Source organism: Pinus tabuliformis, chromosome 9, assembly GCF_031772625.1.
Source record: "Pinus tabuliformis cultivar Carrire ecotype Pingquan chromosome 9, CPIR1, whole genome shotgun sequence".
Taxonomy (NCBI): Eukaryota; Viridiplantae; Streptophyta; class Pinopsida; order Pinales; family Pinaceae; genus Pinus; species Pinus tabuliformis.
Genome location: NC_142307.1, coordinates 1,534,034,589 through 1,534,057,016, shown reverse-complemented (window position 1 = coordinate 1,534,057,016; position 22,428 = coordinate 1,534,034,589). Strand labels below are relative to the sequence as shown.

The following is a 22,428-nucleotide window of genomic DNA, read 5'->3' as shown; positions in this document are numbered from 1 at the left end:
CCGCTTTGACAGTGACCATGGGGAACTACTCGGTGACAGATCATTTCTTTGTTGTGGATGTGTCAGATACCAACATGGTGATGGGTGTCCAGTGGCTCTACTCCCTTGGCCAAGTCACCACTGATTGGAGGAAACTGGAGATGGAGTTCACCAGGCCGGATGGCAAGCTAGTGGTTCTTCAGGGTATGCATTCATATCCTCCATAGACAGTTTCAGCACATAGGATGGAGGTTGACTTGAGGCATGGGGACATAGCATGGGCGGTGGAGCTGAGGATTTCGGAGGTTGGGGGACAGCCCAAGCCACCACACCCCGACATACAGGCCATCTTGGACAGGTACCCAGTAGTGTTTGGGGACATACCACCAAGGCAGCCACCTGACAGAGGATTTGAGCACACGATTGAGCTAGAGCCTGGGGTACAAGCAGTTATCACCACTCCTTATAGGCATCCCAAGGCCTACAAGGATGAGATTGAGTGTGCCATTAAGGAGTTGCTGGCGTTGGGGCACATTAGGCCGAGCTCTAGTCCCTTCGCTTCATCAGTTGTTCTGGTGAAGAAGGATGGGACTTTGCACATGTGCATTGATTATAAAGAGCTCAACAAGAAGACTTTGAAGAATCGCTACCCCATTCTGCGTATTGATGAGTTGATGGATGAACTTAGAGAAGCCAAGTGCTTCTCTAAGATAGGCTTGCGCTCAAGGTACCACCAGATCGGGGTGAGGGATCAAGACATCCCTAAGACAGCTTTCAGGTGCCACTGTGGGCATTTTGATTTTTTGGTCATGCCCTTTGGGCTAACCAACGCACCTGCCACTTTTCAGTCGTGCATGCATCATGTATTCCGTGGGCAGTTGCAGAAGTTTGAATACGTGTTCTTCGACGACATTTTGATTTACAGTCAGACGTGGGAGGAGCATTTGCAGCACCTAGAGGTGGTGTTGCGCATTTTAGAGGAGCAACAGTTTTATGCCAAGTTGTCCAAGTGTGAGTTTGGGCTGACAGAGATGCTCTACTTGGGGCACATTATTGGCACAGATGGAGTGAGGGTGCATGAGGAGAAGATTAGGGCCATCCGAGATTGGCCAGAGCCCCGGAATGTGACTGAGTTGAGGGGATTTGTAGGCATATGCACCTATTATAGGAAGTTCGTAAAGGGCTTCTCACAGTTAGCAGCTCCCCTCACAGATCTGACGAAGAAGGGGGCTTTTGCATGGACAGATAAAGCGCAATCGGCATTTGATCGCCTCAAGGAGGTGATGAGTAGTTGCCCAGTTTTGGCACTCCCAAATTTCACTCAGTGGTTCACCTTGGAGTGTGATGCATTAGGTGAGGGGGTTGGCGCAGTTTTATCTCAGGAGGGACACCCCATCGCTTTTGAGAGCCAGAAGCTCCTTCCGCATGAGAGGTCGTATTCTATTTACGACAAGGAGATGTTGGCCATCATGCATGTGTTGGCCAAATTCTGGCAGTATCTGGTGGGCAACAGATTTTGGGTGAAGACTGATCACAATAGTCTTCACCATTTTATGGGGCAACAGGGCCTCAGTGACAGGCAACAGAGGTGGGTCAGCAAGGTGCAAACCTACGACTTTGATATTGAGTATGTCAAGGGCAAACACAATGTGGTAGCAGATGCATTATCCAGGAGGCCCACACACTTTCACTCATGAGCATTTGCCATGATTGGAAGGCGCAGTTGTTGGTGGAGTACTCCAAAGATCGGCGGGCATGTGAGATTCTAGAGGGTACTCACGCTGATGAGCATTATAAGGTGATGGATGACGTCGTATACTACAAAGGACGCATATTTTTGGTGTCAAGTTCACAGTTGAGGGAGAGGATTCTCCATGCGGCTCATGACTCTCCACTATAAGGACACCGGGGGTTCCGGAAGACATATAAGACAGTCAGAGAGCGTTTCACATGGAAAGGCCTCAAGGGGGATGTATTGAGATATCTGCAGGAGTGTGAGGCTTGCTAGAGGAATAAGGGGGGGTTGACCCATCCAGCTGGGTTGTTGCAGCCACTTCCCATCCTTGAGGGGAAATGGGAGAGTTGTTGGCATTATGATGCATTTGTTGTACTTGATGGCAACCCTCTTGTAGCAAAACCACTCACTTATATATAACTAGATGAATCTACAGAAGAGATATCAAATGTGACAGAATACATGGGATGCAGGGCAGCTCAAAGGAATCAATTCAGATGTAATATACAATGATAACTCATTAAGATAATAGTTCTCAGTATGGCAAGTTAACTTTGCCATCAAGTCCAAAGGGGGAGATTGTTGGCATTATGATACAGGTGTTGTCCTTGATGGCAACTTACTAAGATGACAGATCACAGTTCAGTCTCACAGAATGAAGAAAAAGAGATATACGCAGGTTCCCCTTGATAAAGTCGCGTATACACGCGGGTTAGCCGACCAAAAGGTGCGTATACGTATACATGCACTTTCATGCAAGGAAAGGCGCGTACATTGGGTTTTGGTCCGTGGTATTTGGACCATGGTATTGTGATCCATGGTATTGGTCCAAGGTATCTTGTCCGATGTGTTGACCCCAGGTATTTGGTCCAAGGTATTGGTTCTAAGTGGTTTTGGACCATGGTATTGAGTAAGGCCTAAGACTATAAAAGGAGGAGAAGATCATTAGGCAAAGGCACTGAGAAAGTCTCGAATATCTAATGAAGTATGAGATCTAGTATGCAGGTTATGGGTTTATAATGCTTTACTTGATCTGAGCCAAGGAGGAATCTCAGCAATAGATGGAGGACAAGATCTAATGATGGATCGGGATCTTATGGCTTGGAATGAATCATCTCTATATGGTTTGATCATGCTTATTCTAGATCTGTATACTGACGCATGTAATGTTCTGTAAATATTATGATCTGGGTATAACTCAAGTTTGGAATAGCTGCAAATCATGAATGAATATTTACAGATGTATATGCTGGTTGACTATGATAAAAGCGCGTACATACGCAGGTTAGATACATCTAAATAGTGTATACCATATAAACTATGATGTTTGAAGTCACAGGTGGTTCTAGTTGTTGATGCAAAGTTCTGAGTTCTGGTGACTGTTTACTGGTGTCAATATTCTGCATATTCAGATTGGTTGATTGTGTTTAGCTTCAGTGTTGATGGATGAGATCTAATAATGGATCAGGATCATAATGACTTATCTTTATGTGATCTGATGGACTAGATTTGGTTGCTAACACACGTATTATCCTTGTATATGTAATGATCTGGGTATGTCTGAAGTCAGGAAGTGCAGCGAAGTTATAAGTAAGTATTTGATAACATATACGCTGGTTCGCTTTGGTGAAGTTGTGTATACACACTGGTTCGGCTCTTCCAAGTAGCGTATGCACTCTGATGCATGATTTCTAATGATACAGTTGGCTCTGAATATTGTTGCAGAGTTCTGTGTTCTACTCTGTGTTCTGGTGACTGCATTTTGTTGACAGGGTTTCAGTGATTCAGTATTGGGTGATTCAGAGATTGATGATGCAAGTGGTGATTGATTTTGTGCTTCAATGATATTGATGGGTCCAGTATGAAAATTGGATGAAACATGGCCTTCAGATTATGGTGTTGTGCTTCAGGAGTATCCAGTCTGAAAATTTATGAAACGTGGTACCTGGAGGAAGAAAGAAAAGGTTGTAGCCTTCTGTAGGTCAGCATCTACATACTAGTACATCAGCTAGTCCAAGAGCTAAGGGGGTTGTAGCTCCCTTCCAGGAGAAGCTGGAGAACGAGAGGAGGTTGTAGCCTCCTGCAGGTAGAAGCCTGCGTACTGGTATAAGACTGCTCCAGTACAAAAATATTGTAAAAAGAAGTTTCTTATTAAAAGAAGATAGAGACGAATTGCAGCAGGTGGTTTTCACCCACATTGGGTTTCCACCTTACATCATGGTGTTCATGTGTGCTTCTTATGTGTGATGATCTGTTCTATTTTACTGCACCTGTTTACTGGTTATATGGTTAATGAAGTTTTGATGCACTAATTAAAGATCAACATATGATGGATTAACTGGATCATAAGTATACTGGATATACGCTAGTTGCATTAAACAAAGTTGTGTGTACACGCGGATTCCCCTAACTGAAGTAGCGTATATGTATCTGAGTATGAAAATGAAAAGGTGTTTGATTTGCTAATACTGATTCACCCCCCCCTCTCAGTATTATTTCCAACAAGAGTATCTCCATGGATTTTATCACAGGGCTCCCTACAGTGCAGGGCAAAGATTGTATTTATGTGGTGGTGGATTGGTTGATCAAATATGCTCATTTCTTCGCCATTCCAACACGGTATTCAGCATCACAGGTGGTCGAGTTATTCTTTGGGGAGGTCTTTCGCTTGTATGGACTCCCTAAGACCACAATCAGTGACAGAGACAATCGGTTCATGGGGGCATTCTAGCAGGAGCTTTTCAGATTAGTGGGCACTGATCTCACCCCCAGCACTAGCTACCACCCGCAGATGGACAGTCAAACTGAGAAGGTCAAAAAATGGTTGGAGGGCTATCTACAGAACTATGTGATTGGACAGCAAAGAGCATGGATTCGGTGGTTGCATTTGGGTAAGTACTGAAACAATACCACCCTCCATATGTCCATTGGTATGTCACCTTTTCGTGCCTTGTATGGTTATGATGCTTTATCTTTTGCTGACATTGTTTTTGGAGACAGTTGGGCCCCAAAGGCCAAAGATTAGATCCAAGAGAGCTATGATATCCTCAAGGCTCTCAAGGATAACTTATTGACAGCCCAAAATAAGCAGAAGATGTACGTGAATAGGCACAGGATTGAGAGACAATTTGAGAAGGGGGACTTGGTCTTCCTGCGACTGCAGCCATATCACCCGTCTACAATTGAAGCAAAAGGAGGCCGAGAAGCTACAGCCACGTTTCTATGGGTCGTACAGGGTGACTAGAAGAGTTGGGGACGTGGCCTATGAGTTGAAGCTTCCACCAGGGAGTAAGATTCATAACGTCTTTCATGTCCCATGCCTCAAGAAGGTCTTGGGGCAACAGGTGACGGCAGTTACGAAGTTGCCTCCACTCGATGATGAGGAGCATCTGATTCTAGAACCGGAAGCCATTTTGGAGACTAGAGAGAGGAAGCTGAGGAGCATAACCATCAGGGAGTACTTAGTACGCTGGAGGAGCTTGTCAGATGAGGATGACACTTGGGAGGGTGAGCACATGCTCGAGCATCCAACACTAAAGTTGCTTGGGGACAAGCAACATTTGGGAGGGGTGGACTATAATGTCCATTCCTAAAATAATTTACCTTAAGTTCATTTCCATAATTTTGGCATTTTTAGTGATTATGGGACCCATAATTTTTTGGAGAAAGACTTATGAAAAAGGGGCAGCCGAAATCTTTTTGCTAGTGGAACATGGGGCCCAAACACACGAGTAAAACGCATTTGGCTAGGAAGGAATTTGAATTTCCAAGGAAAGGGGGAGAAAATCTTGTTGGAGGGACCCACATGGGGAAAGGTGTTAAGTTATGGTATGTTCTATGCTTATAACAGTTTACTTCTTTTCCTTATTATATTCCAAAGATTAGCAATCACACGTACATAAAGTAAGGTGCAGATAGAACATTAAACGATCGACAGAAAACAAGCCAAGACAAGAGACACAAGATGTGGCGGCTAGCCAGGGACAAACCCCACAATGTGTGGGGAAACCCTTTGATCAAATCTTCTTTTATCTTCAATAATTCAGCAGAGAGAAATAGTACAATAAATCTGATTCATATCAGCAGTAGCAAACCCTAGATCAGCAGCATCAGCGTTAGCGGCTTCATTATCAAACTAGGGCAGACCATAGTTTTAAAAACCGGCGGAAAAAACCGGTAACCGGCCTAACCGGCCGGTTGGAGGCCTGGCCGGTCCGAACCGGCCCATCTAACCCGGTTTGCACCCTCATTCGCCCAAAAAACGGCCCTAACCGGTAAAAACCGGCCGGTTTAGGGCGGAACCGGCCGGTTTATAGCTAACCGGCCGGTTCCGTCCTAAACCGGCCGGTTTATGGACAGGCCGCCGATTAAAAGAAAAAGCGCAGCGGTTTTGGGTTTTAGGGGTGGTTTAGGGGTTTTGGGGGGCAGGGAAAGGTGTTTTCCCTCCAAAAACACCCTCACACTTGCTATAAGACACCCCTCTCACTCTCATTTGTCTCACACAACTGATTTGGAGTGTTTGTGAGTGTTTGTGAGTTTGTTTGTGAGCTTGGAGAGTGTGGAGTTTTTGCTGAAGTAGTCATCTTGGAGTTGGAGTTGGAGCTATTTTGGAGATAGTGTGTAGCTGTCAGTGGAGTTGCCATCTTCAAGAGGAGGCTAAGGGAGCTAGTTTGCATTTCCAGGTAAGGATTTGCACTTGATAATTCCTCATTTGAGTCTGTTGTCCATGAATTTTTTTTTAATGTGTTATACTTATAAACTTCTCACTTCTATGATCTATCATGTATGCTATAAACTCTCTAGCTCTATGCTATCAAATTTTGTAGCTTGAGCCTTGCATGTGCATTTGTTTTCCTACATTTATCTTTGGTTTTCCATTTTGCTTAGCTGCAATTTTTTTTTAAATGGCAGATTTCTTTGCAAATTGTTATTATTTCAAGCAAACATGGCTCCAAAAGGAAAGGACAGTGCATGGGTTCATTGTGATGTAATTGAGGGAAAAATGATATGCAAATTATGCCATAAATCTATTGGAGGTGGGGGTATTCTTAGGTTGAAACAACACTTGGCTGGGGTAAGAGGCCAAGTAAAGCCATGTGATGCACCAAAAGAACTGTTAGGTCCTATTAGGGCAGAATACATTGCCAAGCTTGAAAAATTTTATGAGGATAAGGCTAGGGAGAAGGCCATCCAAGATGAAATTGCAAGGAAGAGGGAATTAATGGAAGCCATGAATCTTATGAAAGAAAGTGGGTATGATGATTATGAGATTCAAGACTCCACTTCTATCCCTTCCACCAATGACCCCTTTCACTATGTTCATCCTTCTGTTGGAGTTGGCCAACCATCAAAAGGAACAAAGAGACCAAACATCCAAAGTTATTTCTCATCTTCTGCCAACATTGCCTCTTCTAAATCTAATCCCACTTCCTCCCAGCCAAGTTCTCAACCCACTTTGGATCAACATTGGAAAAAACAATGCAAAGAAACTTCTCACCAATACATTGCTAGATGGTGGTATGATTCAGATATCCCATTTAATGCTGCTCGCTCACCTTATTACCAAGCTATGTGGGACTCTGTTATAGCTGCAGGAAAGGGCTTCAAAGGCCCTAGTATGCATGACTTGAGGGGAGCTCTTTTGCAAAAAGAGATATCTTCCATTGATGAGTATTTGGCTGAGTTTAGAGAGTCATGGGTCAAAACAGGTTGTTCCATTATGTCAGATGAATGGACCGATGGAAAGAACCGCACTATCATTAATTTCCTTGTTTCTTGCCCTCAAGGAACCATGTTTTTGAAATCAGTTGATGCATCTGATAGGGTAAAGGATGCAAGCCTTCTATTTGAGCTTTTGGATAACATTATTCAGGAAGTTGGGGAGCAGCATGTTGTGCAGGTCATCACTGATAATGCCTCAAACTATGTTCTTGCTGGAAAGATGCTTGAGGCCAAATATAAGACCATATTTTGGACTCCATGTGCTGCACATTGCATAGACCTCATGCTTGAGGATATAGGCAAAGTGGAGTGGGTAAAAAACACTGTAGAGCATGCCAAGTGCATTACAAAATACATTTACAACCACTCATGGGTATTGAGCCTAATGAGGAAACACACTGGAGGCAAAGAGCTTGTTAGGCCTGCAATTACGAGATTTGCAACTCACTTCCTCACGTTGCAATGTCTCAATGGTCAACATAGAAACTTGCAGAAAATGTTTTCCTCTGAAGAATGGTCTGAATGGTGGGCTCGTAGACCAGATGGAAAAGACACCAAAAAGAAAGTGTTAGACACTTATTTTTGGAAAAGGTCTGTAGAGCTTGTGAAAATTACCGAGCCCTTTGTTAAGGTGCTAAGGTTGGTGGATGGGGAAAGATTGGCCATGGGCTACATTTATGAAGCTATGGATCAGGCAAAGGAGCAGATACAGGCAGCTTACAATGACAGGTTAGCTAAATATGGCCGTATATGGGAGATCATTGATAACAGATGGAACAATCAACTCCATCGTCCTATACATGCAGCCGGGTATTTTTTGAACCCAAGGTATCACTATAAAAATCGGCTAGGAGATCAGCATGATGGGGAGGTCAGAGCTGGATTGATTGATTGCTTGGAGCGCATGGTCCCTAACCATGTAGACCAGTTGGAAATACATAGACAGCTTACTATTTTCAATCAAGCAAGTGGTACTTTTGGCAAAAACTTGGCAAAGATGGGAAGAGATGTGGACCAACCAGGTAAGCAATTCCAATTTCCATTTTGTTTTTCATTTCAAGTTAAAATTGTTTACGTTCTTTACAATTCAAATTATAAACTAAGTTACTAATTATTGTCTTTTTCTTTGCAGCACATTGGTGGGAGTCATTTGGTGGCCAGTGTCCTCAATTGCAAAGGTTTGCAATTAGAGTCCTCAGTCAAACTTGCAGTGCTTCAGGTTGTGAGCGCAATTGGTCTGTTTTTGAGCGCATACACACGAAGAAGAGAAACCGTTTGGAACAAAAACGGTTAAATGATCTTGTTTTTGTGCAATACAACCTTCGACTGAGGAGGAACCAAATGATGAGCAAATCACCTGATCTAGATCCCATTGTGTTGGACGATATTGATCCAACATCAGAATGGGTGGAGGAGACTGAAGATCCTGTGTTTGAGGCTGATTTTGATATCGACATGGCTTTAGCGGAGGATGAGGCAGATTATGTGGCGGCATCAGAACCAGGATCAGTAGCGGCATCAAGGAAAGGCAAGGAACCAATGGAAGGCACTAGTCGTGCAGGTCGAAAAACTCGTGCTTCCATTAGGTCCACTTCTATTGTCATTGGTGGCATTGATACTGATGTTGCAGATGAGGCAGAGGCATCCTCAGACTCTGAACCAGATGATGTCTATGTAGCTCCTAATGATGATCCTGTGTCTAGTAGTGGTGATGGCCTTGATGATTGATCATGTGTACACTGTAGACTTGTAGTAGGCCAATGGCCTCATAGCTTGCAGCATTGTTTTTGGACTTTATAGGCCATTTAGAGCCTCATTTCTTATGTATTTTGCTATTTTGTCGATGATATGTATTGCACTCGGTGCCATTTTGATATATTCACCTTTGCATGGTATATAAATGAGCAAACTTTGCATATTTTGTCTCTATTGGCTTGGAATCATGGTTTTACATCTTAAAAATAGTTTTGTTTCATTAAAAATTAATTATTTAATGTATTTTTTAAAAACCGGTTCGTTTAGACCAAACCAGTCCCGGTTAGACCGGTTCCGGTCGGTAAACCGGTTCATTAGGTGGACCGGTCCGGTCACCGGTTCCGGTTTTAAAAACACTGGGGCAGACCATATCTTGCAAACCGTTCATCGGATTGACTTCATTCCACCACCAAAAGTTGCGGCTTTCAGAGGAGGTTCAGATGAACCTACAGCGCAGTTCCAAAGAGGAGATCTTCTAGGTCACGCAAGTCAATCTTTACTTCTGCAGTTGTAGCTTCAGTTTCAGCAGTTTCCGGCTTCAAACTAGGGCAGTCGATATCTTGCAAACCGTTCATCGGATTGACTTCATTCCACCACCAAAAGTTGCGGCTTTCAGAGGAGGTTCAGATGAACCTACAACGCAGTTCCAAAGAGGAGATCTTCTAGGTCACGCAAGTCAATCTTTACTTCTGCAGTTGCAGCTTCAAATTCAACAGCTTCCGGCTTCACATGTGTGAGAGAGAGAGACCCATTTCAGCGCAGTAGAGAAGAGACTCATATCTGCGCAGTAGAGAGAGAGAGATGTGATGAGATGAGTGAGTCCAAATGAGGAAAAGTCCTCTTATATTTATACACAACGTTGGTGGGTGAATAGATGCGACTGTTGGGCTTCTGAGCCTACATGAGTTGTAGGTCGGCTTGATAATAATTCCATAATCAAAATATTCATATCTCCATGAATACTTATCGGAATTGGATGATCTTTATATCAATCCTACACCTCTCGACGAGAGGAATCTAATAAAAATATTATCAGCCATGAATAAGATGACCCACATGAAGTTTTGCCTGGTTGCCAATTTTAACAAAAGGCAACTAACAAATTATAAATAGAAGAAGCTCAACGATTTTTGGGGTCTTTTTGCCTGTCGAACTTTATATTGTTGCTTGAGGTGCTTACCCGGGTAACACTGTTGTTCAGAACCGAGTTTCCCAAGCGGAGAGCTCAAGCTTCTTTCAGTGGACTTTGAGTGCCACCCTAGAGAGGTCATATTGTACCAAGTTGGAGGAGAGTTTGGAGGGATTCAGAACTATACAAGCAGTCTCCCACTGAGCCAGTGTGTACTCTAGGAGGACGCAGGAGGGGATCACGCTTGGCTCATTTCAGCTGTCTTCCAAGTAGTGTTTGCCAGGAGAAATTTGGCATAGGAGCTTCAGGGGAAGATTAGTCTGATTAATGAGTTTTGGGGCAAGAGGTTGTCGATCGAAGGCAGTACGAATTTGTGCATCCAGAACCTGCACAATAGCCATTTTCTAGGCACACGTGAGAGTTTGAGGGAGTGTTTTGGAGATGGGTTTTGCCGGAAGAAATAAGGAGAATTTTAAGGTAGTGAGACTCAGCATTTTGGGAATGATTAGAGGGATTTTTCAAGGAGTTTGCAGACAGGTTGTATTTCCCAGCGGTTGGAGAAGGACGTGGTAATTGGGGCTGAATTTCGAGGGTCAGAACTAGACCAAACCCTTTCTGGGTTTTGGTGGGTTATTTGAGAGGAGCTTGGGGTTAATTTTACAGAATTTTTTGAGCACCAGAGGTGGGGTTTCCAGCAGTACCTTTCCAGTAGACTGCAGTTTTATGGGGCAGCGAAGGATATAATTGGAGCAACTCGTTCTCTCATCTGGGCTTTTTATTTTATCACCTGGGTCTTGTCAAGCTTGCCATTGAAGCAAGCCCATGTGCACTCCTTCCACACCATTGTACTCTTGCTCCAATTATTTAACAAAATGGCTCAGTTGGTTGACAATTCTAGAGTTTTTATGAGTGTTCAATGAATTTTTTGAAATTGTGTTGCATGTACTGTTTTGCTTTGCATATCATTGTTTTTCCTAATTAGGAACATTATACATTTCATCAGCAAGCTTTGAGGACAAAGCTTTTTGAGGAGGAAGGCAATGTTATGAATAAAATATAGATATACATAATGTAAATATAAATAGTAATAAAACATCATAAATAATGATTAATTAGTAATTAGTTAAGGAAGAGGTATGTCCCTAAAAGACATGGTTGTTCATAAAGAGACACCTGCCTAGGGTATATAAGCAAGCCCTCACTCTCATTTGTAACACATTCTTATTCATACATTTTAATATATATTCTTGTTTCTTCAATGGAGATCTTCATATTCCAAGTCTTATAGAATATTTAACTCTAAGTATACGAACTTTGTTTGTTACATTCAATCTATATATCCTCTGTCATATGATGCCCACATAACTTGCAACTCAAATTTGCTCTGTCAAACCCTCCATCAGGTTCACCAAATTCCCACAAAGGGTCCAATTTCCTTCGCATGTTTGTAACTTTGTTACTCTTGAATTTTAATGTAAGATTGAAGTTTGAACCTAGGGCACAAGAAGAATTGCAAGTTAAACAAATGAAATTAAAATTTAGATACAACATTTTGAATTTTTTACCCAAAAAAACCTCAACTCAATGCAACAATAACAGCAAAAAAAACACATTCAAACCCAAGCAAAAATCAATGAAAAAAACTAAGGCACAAGAAGAAATTAAACAAATAAAACTAATAATCAAGATTTTGCATGTTTTACCAAAAAAAACCCTCTCCACTAAATGCAACAAAAATGACAAAAAGAACACACTCAAATCCAAGCAAAAATCATGGAAAATATATGGGTGATAGAAACCCAAGGAAAAACAAGAAAAGAACAAAAAAATAGGGCCAAATTTGATGTCCATAACTGAAAACCACACCCTCCTGAAGAAACTTGGTCCAAACTTGATTTTTTTTTGCTTGGGATGCTAAATTCTTTCACTTTTATCCTCTCTTGCCCTTGTCGATGAGTTCTCCTCCTCTTAGTTCTCACCTTTGCCCTTTGTCCGCAAAATAACAGAAAAAAAAAATTACCTTTAAAATCACTTTGTCATACAGCCCGACGATTCTTTCCAAAAAATCGTGATAAAATCATGGTTTCTTCAAGCAGAAAAATTTGTCGATTTTATCACGATGTTCGCAACACTAATCTCAATAAATGAAGATATTTTTGTCACAGCTATATACGGAATTCTTCGCCAATCAGATCCCACTCTTGTTGTCAGAACTTGCTCAAATAGCTTTCTTTCTTAACCAAATTGCCTCGCAGCTAACCATGCTAGTAATAATGTACTCGACCTCGGTTGTGCTTAAAGTTACAGACTTTCCTGCTTATCATCGCAAATCCCAAGCTAAGGGAACACCCAGATGTGATTATCCCTGTCAATAACATTTCCAGCCCAATCATCATCGTAATATCCATGTAGCTTCACATCTCTGGAAGTAGTGCATCATACTAAGGTCCTTCATTTAATCTCGAACTCAGAGGCCAACTCCCTCTTCCACTTGATCATCAAAGGCTCAATAATTGTCAAGAATAGATCGTCAACATATAAAACCAAAAATCAAAGGCATACATTGAACCACTTTGAAGTAGAGAATGGAGTCAGCGCTACTTCTTGTGGATCCAAGCTTCATCAGGTAACTATCAATGCAGACATCCAAGCTCGAGGAGCTTGCTTCAAACCATATAATGTTTTTTCCAACCTGCAAACGTGAGTCTTCCATCAACAACATCAGATGATCATCTATTCATGTCCTGAAGCTTTTCTTTATTCTGTAATCATTCATCACAAACAATGATAGGTGCTGGAATCTAATCAAGAGTCTCTCCCTATGAATAGGAAGCCTCTTCAATCATCATCAATCAAGATGTCAACGTGTCTATCATAATATTGTTATGCATCAACAAAACTATTAGATCGTGGAGACAAACTATATCAGGATCTCAAACATATATACATCATAGTCATAACAAATTATCATCAGCTGCTTCATTGTCACATATGATCATGTCATCAAATATTCAAAGGTTGGTGCCATAGAAGTGTATCTTCATACTTCAAGGATCATAACCACAACATCACTTCTTTATCATCGAGGTGACCATGCATATCACAAGCATTAACAATATTATCAAGTTTCCATATATCAAAATCAATGTTTATAGCCAATTGTAGCACTTGGATATTGTAATTTCCGGATGCTATTTTGAAAACTTTCAGAAACTTTTCTCAGGTATTTCTTTTCCTTTTCCAGCACCAACTCTTCACTTCCTGCACTAGCTTTCTTTTCCTGCAACTTAGATGATCCTCAAGAGGGATTTGCTTACCACATCTCATCTAGAGGTTAGTAGTATTCAAATACTCAAATATGCAAGAAGGTTAAGCAATAATCAAAATGATAAGTCTAGAATCACAAAGAAATAACATAAGTCTAAAAGGTACTTATCTTTAACAAGAGGTAAACATCTCCCTCTTGAACCAACCTCCAAGAGTTAGTACTGTCCATTATCCATGTAACAATGTTGCCTTCAATTTCCATTGACTTCATCTGTAACCAAGCCTAATTGAGATTAGCCCAACTAGGGTTACACTACTACATTGATCATGTTAGGGTTTCAAAACTAAAAGACTCAAGCCTTTATCTTGTTCCCTAACCTTATGATATCCATCAAACCCTAATAACCAGATTGCCTAGGGTTTCCTTCAAACCCTAGCATTATTTTAGGTCTCCTCCATCTTCTCTTGCTTCCATTAAAGGTGTCTTTATAGGGGTGACCTCAATGAATTTTCTTTAGCCTAGCTTTGATACCATGTTAATTTTTCTTAGGGCTACATTGTTCTTTGCCTTGATAATTTACATCATTAACAATATATGCAATTACATAGAAAGAACAATATCATCATCAATGTAGTAGAACATAAAGAAATAATAGAAGAAAAACATTCACACATAGAGACACCAGGATTGGTCATAAACTAGGGTGAAACCCCACAAGGGGGAAAACCTTTCAAATTCTTCTTCTTATTAGATTGTCATAAAAGTTCAACAAAAAGAGAAAAAAAAATCCATTTCTTCATTCATAAGACTATCCAGCAAAATTAACCAAATCATATCCCAGATATGAACCCAAAAATAATACTAGTGGAAACCATGTTTCAGAAGCTTGCAGTCAACTGTCAAATGAAACTCTAGGTCCCAACCACACAAAGGAAGAGTCATGTGTGCAGCTAGAGCTTTCCAGCCGCACGGAGAGGCTTGTATGTGTGTGGTTGCAACAGAAAATTCATGTGTCAACCCTGCAACTAGAAACCAAAAACCCTAATTCACTCGTGTGAGCTCAGACCCTACAATTTCGGACCTGTGCAAACCAATTTCCCACAAGCCAACTTCAGCCTGTGCGAACCAATTTCCCGTGAACCAACTTCAAACTTGTGGGAGTCAAACCAAAGAAAGAAGAATGATTGATGATCTCCAAATGAGGGTCACTTGGCTTGTATTTATACCCATCCAAGGGTGTCCAAATTCTCTTTTCAGCCAACTTGTCCTTTTGTGCACATGTGGGTTCCATATTAAAATTATATTTTTCCTCAACCAAATTAAATTCTTCTAAGGGCTAGGAGGGATCTTCCTTGATGAGGAAGATTGTCCAATTGAAGGAATTTGTCCCTGAGTTGCCAAATTAACAATCGGAACTCAAAAGAACAAACACTGGGGGTGAAAAAGAAGTTCCCACTACTCTATCAATAGCATAAAAAGAGCTATGTAACTAGTCAATAGAAATGAAAATAGTGTTGATACAAAACCATGTCAAGCATAAAATCCAAACATTCAGTTGAGTTACTGCTTAAGTCATCAATCACTATGAGGAGGTTGATGCACTATCTAATGTCCTTTGAAGAATAACCAAAGCCAAAGGGGGTTGGCTATGAAATCCTAGGAAAAGCCTAGATCGAAGAGGTCCATCACTGCTAACAGCCAAGGTGAGGGGGGAAAATACTGGAATGGAAGATTGGTTGCGCAAAAGGAATTGGAGATTAGTACTCTATGCAAAGTGAGTTCAACTCTCGGACCTCCTAGAATTGGTTGAAATGCTAGCCTAGTAGGATCTATGATGGTATCTAGAAATAGAGCTCTTCAAAAGTTCCCTAAAGGTCAATCAACTAGTTGAAGGGGGGTGTCCAGAAGAAATGCAAGGTCTCATCTAGTGTCTTGAGTGGCATGGACCTCAGCCTACCTTTTGTTGTCATCGGTAGACAGGGTAGTAGGGAATAAAGAAATGATCTTCATAATGGGGCCTTGCCAAGGTGGTCCATGCAAGGGTCCATGACATGTATGTTAAACCTCCCTCATGAAAATTATCAGAGCTCTCTAATCTGGAAAGCACAAGGTGTAGAGGGAGCTTCTCAAGTTCCAGTAGAGGCAATAAAACGTCCCTCCAATCTCATAATAGATGAGACATCTAAAGATGAGGTGTTTTGCAAACACAATCTCCTATAAGTGACATCACCAAAAAGTCCTCTCAAGGCATGGGATGTTGTGCTTTGTCTTACCTCTCGAGTCTCAACCCAAAGCTGATGTAGTGGGGGCCTACTCTAAACTAATCAAGGGGTATCTTAAGACCATGTATCTAATGTCTTCTCGTGCATGTAAGTATGACAATGAAATGTTCTTCAAGTACATGGAAGTACTCGAAATAAAATATGATCTTCGAGCTAAAGCCCTTTGGGGATAGAGCAATGAAAATGACCTAGAAGTACATGTAGGTATCCTCTATGATCACCTAGTCCAACTCCTCCCTACAGAGCAGAAAGTTTACCTTGAGCATCTAAATAGCAGTGTGGAAAAAGTCCCGAAAAAATCGGGATTTATTCCTAAAAATGCGATTTTTTGGGCGAAACGATTATATCGGCCGACTTTTTGACGATTTTTTAAAAAACGAAAAAATCGCGATATAATCGAATTAATCCCGATTTAATCGGGAGTCGATTGAAAAAATCGGCTGGCATTAAAAAATTTATGTCCGCGGGCATAAAAAGCCGGAAATCGTTCATTTTAATTTTTCACTGTGTTTTGGCTTGTTCCGCTGTGGAGAATCGAGGGTTTCGACTGTCAAGTTTTCGGTGTGCATTTGCAAGTTGCAACGTTGCCATTGCAAGAGTCAAGACTCAAGAGGAGCCCCCGCAAGCCTCAAGGTATGCTCAGAGCCTCAGAGTCCAGACTATACGCTGTTAAAAGTTACACACTATATTAAATATTTGCATAGAGATATACACTTAGCAATCACATCTCTTGCATCATATGCCCAACCAACGCATCGAGACATACTCTACGCACTTTCTATAGCAATGACCATAAATTAATTTTCCTTCAGGGATTCGGCCCAACAGAGATGAAGATCTCGGCCTACTGCTAATTATCAATTTGATTTGGGATCACACTTTTAATAAGCTGTCACAACTTTGCATTCAGGATAAATACACTGAAGATGAACACGACCTCATCAAGTTGACCCTTTAGATTTGAAGCAACTCGTCCTTTCAATTGTGATGTAATTCGGGGCCAAAACTTAAAAGTTACATATTAAATTATTAATACATTATGATTAATAGCGGGCAGCGGAAAGCCATGGCCCATTATCCAAATAACAAATCGACAAAATATATATAACTGTTATCATTTATGTATATTTATGTATATTATATATATTATAACTGTTCAGCCGCTCAGCGTTCACTGTGCCCATTATCCAAAATTCAAATAACAAATCGACAAAATATATAACTGTTATGTATATTTAATATTTATGTATATTATATAACTGTTCAGCCGCTCAACGTTCACTGTTAAGTTTTAACAACTTATGACCATTGTAAGATACGGTGATACCCTCCTGGAGATATATTAATTATTAAATACCCAATAAATTTTCCAAAGTTTTGTGTAATCTGTCTCAGACTCTCAGACTCCAGAGAACTTTCATCGAACAGTTTGAGTGAGGTAGGTTGGCCGCTGTAGGTATGTTTTTGACATTTGTTTGTTTGCTAAAAGAGATACATATGTTTTTGTTTATAACTTTATTTTCTCAAACAGTATAGCTGTTAAGTTATTTATAATTTTATATCAGTCAAATAATGAAAACACACAGTCCTTCATTCAGCTTGATAACAAGAGTTACAAACTTACAGTACACAGAAGTTATTCGGAACCTGGAGGCTGGTGTTAACTCAGCAATGCAGACTCTAGCATATCAGTCCCCTTTTGGTGAAGGATATCAGTCCCACTTGAAGAATGCTAGCTCAGAAATTGAGCCCACAGTGTTAACATATAATAATAAATATTAAATATATATGGCTTAAGTGTTCACTGTTCGGTGGGTCTAAAAATTTAAAAAATTAAAAATTAAAATTACTGTAAATTTGTAATTTAAATTTTAAATTTACTAATTTGTTTCTAAATTCTGAGTGCAATACAAATTACTAATTATATTTTGCTGATTTGAATTTGTTTCAATTTTTTTTGTGCCCAGGTTTAAACTTTAAATTCCAGCTCAAAGTTTAAAACAAAATGCCGAGGATTTTGGATTCTATGTGGGAGTTTGGTGAGCCTGATGTTATACCCGAAACTGGGGCGGTCAATAGAATGTATTTGACTTGCAAGTTGTGTGGCAAGCATATGTCAGGAGGCATCAACAGATTAAAATTCCATTTGGGGCAAATTCCGGGCCAAAATATTGAACTTTGCAAAAAACCAACTCCAGAAATCATCCGACGGGCCATTCAATCATTGATGGATAAAGAGGAAGGAAAAGACACCAGGGCAGCACTAAGAAACCAACTTGTAGGGGGCTCAAGAGTGGGGGGACCTGAGAGTGGCAGTGCTTCTACAGCAGCATCACCTTCCTCACCCATGGGTACTCATCCTTCTATCTCATCTTTTTTTGTTCCTAGAACAACAGCTGGTTCACAACCTGGGATCAAATCATCAATGAAAAAAAAGGAAAAGGCAGAAGCTGACAAGTTGGTTAGTAGGTGTCTTCTATGGAGTGATGTTCCCTTCAACATTCCCAAGACAAACCCATTCTACCAGCCTATGTTTGATGTTGTTGCTGTCGTTGGCCCAGGGTACAAAGCCCCCACCTTTGCAGAGTTGAGAGGGCCTCTTCTTCAAGATGAAAAGACTGAGTGCACTGCTAGATTGGCAGAGTTTAGGGCATCATGGGAGCACACTGGATGCACAGTCATGTCAAATGGTTGGACTGACCAGAAGGGTAGGACCCTTCTTAACTTCTTGGTTAGTTGTCCCAAGGGGACAATGTTTATGAAATCTGTTGATGCATCTGCACACATTAAAGATGCACGTTTATTATGTGAGTTGTTGGACCTCTTCATTCAGGAAGTAGGCCCAAGCAATGTTGTCCAAGTCATAACGGACAACGTTGCAAATTATGTTACAGCTGGCAAGATGCTTATGGAGAGGTATCCCTAACTTGTTTTGGACACCTTGTGCTGCTCATTGCATTGACTTGATGTTGGAAGATATAAGTAAAATTCCTACTGTGAGGGATATTGTTGAATCATCCAAGAGCATAACAAAATTTATTTATAATCATTCATCTGTGCTTAGCTTGATGAGAAAATTCACCAACAACAAAGAGTTGGTGCGGCCTGCCATTACACGATTTGCCACTACTTTCATATCTCTTCAATCTTTGTTGAATTCTATGTGGGAGGTGAAGAGCGTGTTTCTCTCAACGGATTGGCGTTCTTTATCTATTAGCCGCAAACCGGAGGGAGAGGGCATATGCAGACTAGTTTCATATGATCAGAGCTTTTGGGCAAGAGTAGAGGAGGTGTGTGCCATTTCAGAACCTTTGGTAAAGGTTCTTCGGTTGGTTGATAGAGAGAAGCCCGCAATGGGCTACTTGTATGAGGCCATGGATAGGGCCAAAGAAGCCATCCGTGCTTATTATGCAGATAAGGGAGACGAGGGGTTAGAGAAACAACAGGTCATATGGAGAGTGATTGATCAGCGATGGAACAATACCCTCCATCGCCCCATTCATGCTGCAAGTGTCTACCTCAACCCTGCATTTTCTTATGCTTGTGGTTTCAGATTTGATGCCGAGGTGATGGATGGATTCTTCACTTGTGTCAAGAGGATGGTGTCATCTAAGCAAGAATGTGAGGAGATTTCTAAAGAAATGGAGGTCTATAGGATGGGAGGTGGCACATTTGGTTTTAACATGGCTATTAAGAATAGGACGACCAAAATGCTAGGTAAGCTTCAGTTTGTTTCAAACTTTCAAGTTTAGAATTTCAATGTTTTTTTTATGTTTCTCATTTTTCTTTTAACTTGTAGGTGCTTGGTGGACAAGCTATGGTGCCAGAGTACCCCATCTCCAAAAGCTTGCCATTCAAGTGCTCAGCCAAACATGCAGTTCCTCTGGGTGTGAGCGCAACTGGAGTGTATTTGACAAAATACACTCCAAAAAGCGCAACCGTAAAAACTAAAAAGATTTCAAATTGAATTTTTTGAATTCGTTTGATTAATTTTAATATTTAAATTTTCTAAGTACTAATTTACAATCTATGACCCTAATACAGATTGGAGTCCCAACGCCTCAATGACATGGTCTACGTCTACTACAATCTTCGATTGTGGGTGAGACAGCTTCAGAAACCTACTGATGTGGAAGCCATCTCATTGGACAATATTGATACCACCGCTGCATGGAGAGTCGAGACTGATAGGCCGATCTTGGACACGATCCCGGATTGGTTAGGTGTGGATCTAGAGGATGTAGCAGTTGCAGAGGAGGGAGATCCAAAGATAGAGGAGGAGGCGGAGCAACATCAGGGTCAGGAGGCAGTAGCAGAGCTGGATGAGGATGCTGAGAAGGAGGTGACACCATCTAGGGTGGGCAGCAGCAGCGGCAGCGTAGCACAACAGAGGCCACCTCTTCCATCGGCTTCTAGAGGACGATTGAGTCCATTTCATTTTGTATCCCCAGGGGCAGGGTCTTCTTCCTCTAGAGGAAAAGGCAAAGCCATTCCCTATTCCCGTAAAAGGGGAAGAGGATCTCAGTGACTAATTAGTGATTACTTGATGACTTTTAGATGACTCATGATGCACATTTATTATATTTTTTGTTGATATTTTGACTCTTGAGAGTTGAGACTCAGACAGGACTCAAGATTCAAGAGTTGATTCACTATTTTGATATGTGATGTAGCACTAGACTTCATATACATATTATATATTAGCTTTCTTTACATGTTTATGTGGAAATGCATTTATTTGATGTTGTGGATACTCTAGATGTTAAAAAAATTAAAAAAAAAAAAAAAAAAAAAAAAAAAAATTTGTGTTTTTTTAATTTTGCTGACTTTTTCGAAAAACTCCCGACTTTGACGAGCTTTTCAACTTTTGGACCCTTGCCGAATTAATCCCGACTTCGACTTATTCCACATTGCTAAATAGAACCTGAAAGGAGGGGATAGATAAACAAATATGCCACCCACTGAATCGATCAGCAGGCCTCTGAAAATCAACAATGCCTCTTAACTGAGGGAGGGCAGCGGGCTACAAAAGTAATATCCTCTAAAGAACATATAGCTATGTGGGGTTACTGATCCCTACTAAAAGCAAAGTCTCCCGGAGTACGGACTCTGTGGAGGAAGGAGACAAGTCTGAAGATGGAGCAAAGGATGGGTCCTGAAATCCAAAAATTTGTAAGCAAACGTCCCGGGTCACACCTCGCAACCTACGAATGCCCACAAAGCATGGAATTACGTTTAGCCTTGAGCTTTGCAAGCTTGAAATAAAACTCTAATTTTAAACCTGGCTAGAACATGTACCATGTTTTGCTCAACTAATGCAAAATGCTCTAAGCATAAAAGCCCAAAAGCTCGCAAATGCGTAATTGGTAAGAGATTATAAACTAACCTAAGAGCTCTGAAATACATTATCGGTAGACAATTACGAAACGGCACAGATAACCACTAGTAGAATTCAAAAAAAAAAAAAAAAATCACATATCCACATAGACCAGTCTGCATACCAAGTGATGTACTTGCTCCTCCTACCAGAGAGAGCATGAGGGCAACCGTGACTTGAGAATCCATTTCCCTCCTGCCTTAGAAACCCTTCACACTGCAGAAATTTTGTAAGAAAAAGTCCTCAAAACTGCACACTCAATTTGAAATCAAGCTCCAAAATCCGCACATAAAAATAATGCATTTCAAACAAGTTTTATGCGGGATGTAAGTTGTGAATCCTGAACAAGTAGCTTAACTTGAACAAATCCCTCGAGGTTTTCAAATTCACTGCTCTGAATGAACACATGGATGTGTAAAAGGCTTCGATACTGGACCAAAATAATCCAAAAAATAGATGTAAATCACTTTTCCAAGCTCCTCAAGAACCTTGGGAACTAGATCAAGAAAGACCTAAAGCAGGTGGATAAGTTAGCAATAGATAATTACCAAATGTGGCGGTTCTGAATAGACACATAAATAGGAAATTGACTTCTCACATTGAATCTGTACGCTGGCACGAGAGATTCCGCTTCAGTCATAGGCTAGTTTATTTATTGAAATTTAGACTAGAGTACTCTTCTGTACACTGGCACGAGAGATTCCGCTTCAGTTATAGGCTAATTTATTTATTGAAATTTAGAGCAGAGCACTCTCCAGGCATTGGCCATTGCGACCATTCCGACGTCATTAACATTATATATAATGTTAACATTATATATATATATATGTTAGAAAGAAAAATTTGGCCATTCCGACGTCATTATATGTAATGTTAACATTATATATATGTATGTTAGAAAGAAAAATATCGTGCAGGCCATGGCTTTTCAAAGTTTAATGCGATGTTTATATTTAAACTTTTTTATTATTTTTCATAATTATTATTATTATTATTATAAGGTTTTGATCTATTGATGTAGGGTAGGTTTATAGATATTTTGCTTTTAGTTAATTTTTCAGTAAATTTTTATTATAAAAAAAGTCAACGATAATGGGTTATATAATTAATATTATGAAAATTTGAATTTTTCCAATTTTTTCACAGTGGGAAAATCTAAGTGTTACATAGAAGAATCTTTTT

The 22,428-nt window shown here is 40.6% G+C and overlaps 1 protein-coding gene across 7 annotated transcripts in view; it reads right to left on the bottom strand.

The window, feature by feature from the left end:
- The window catches only part of LOC149154467 (ZIP metal ion transporter family), a 311,479-nt gene extending 289,442 nt beyond the window's left edge, over window positions 1-22,037 (bottom strand). The window contains exons 1-3 of one of the 7 annotated variants that reach the window (XM_089439034.1): window positions 21,795-22,037; window positions 21,605-21,676; window positions 21,371-21,462 (exon numbers count right to left, since the gene is read on the bottom strand). In XM_089439034.1, the coding sequence (XP_089295160.1) occupies window positions 21,371-21,434 (64 nt within the window). In that variant the 5' untranslated portion in view covers window positions 21,435-21,462; window positions 21,605-21,676; window positions 21,795-22,037. Of the gene's footprint in view, window positions 1-21,370; window positions 21,759-21,794 lie in introns of all 7 variants that reach the window. The other 6 variants (XM_089439033.1, XM_089439031.1, XM_089439032.1 and 3 more) reach the window with 6 other exon arrangements.
- Between the last annotated feature and the right edge of the window lie 391 nt (window positions 22,038-22,428).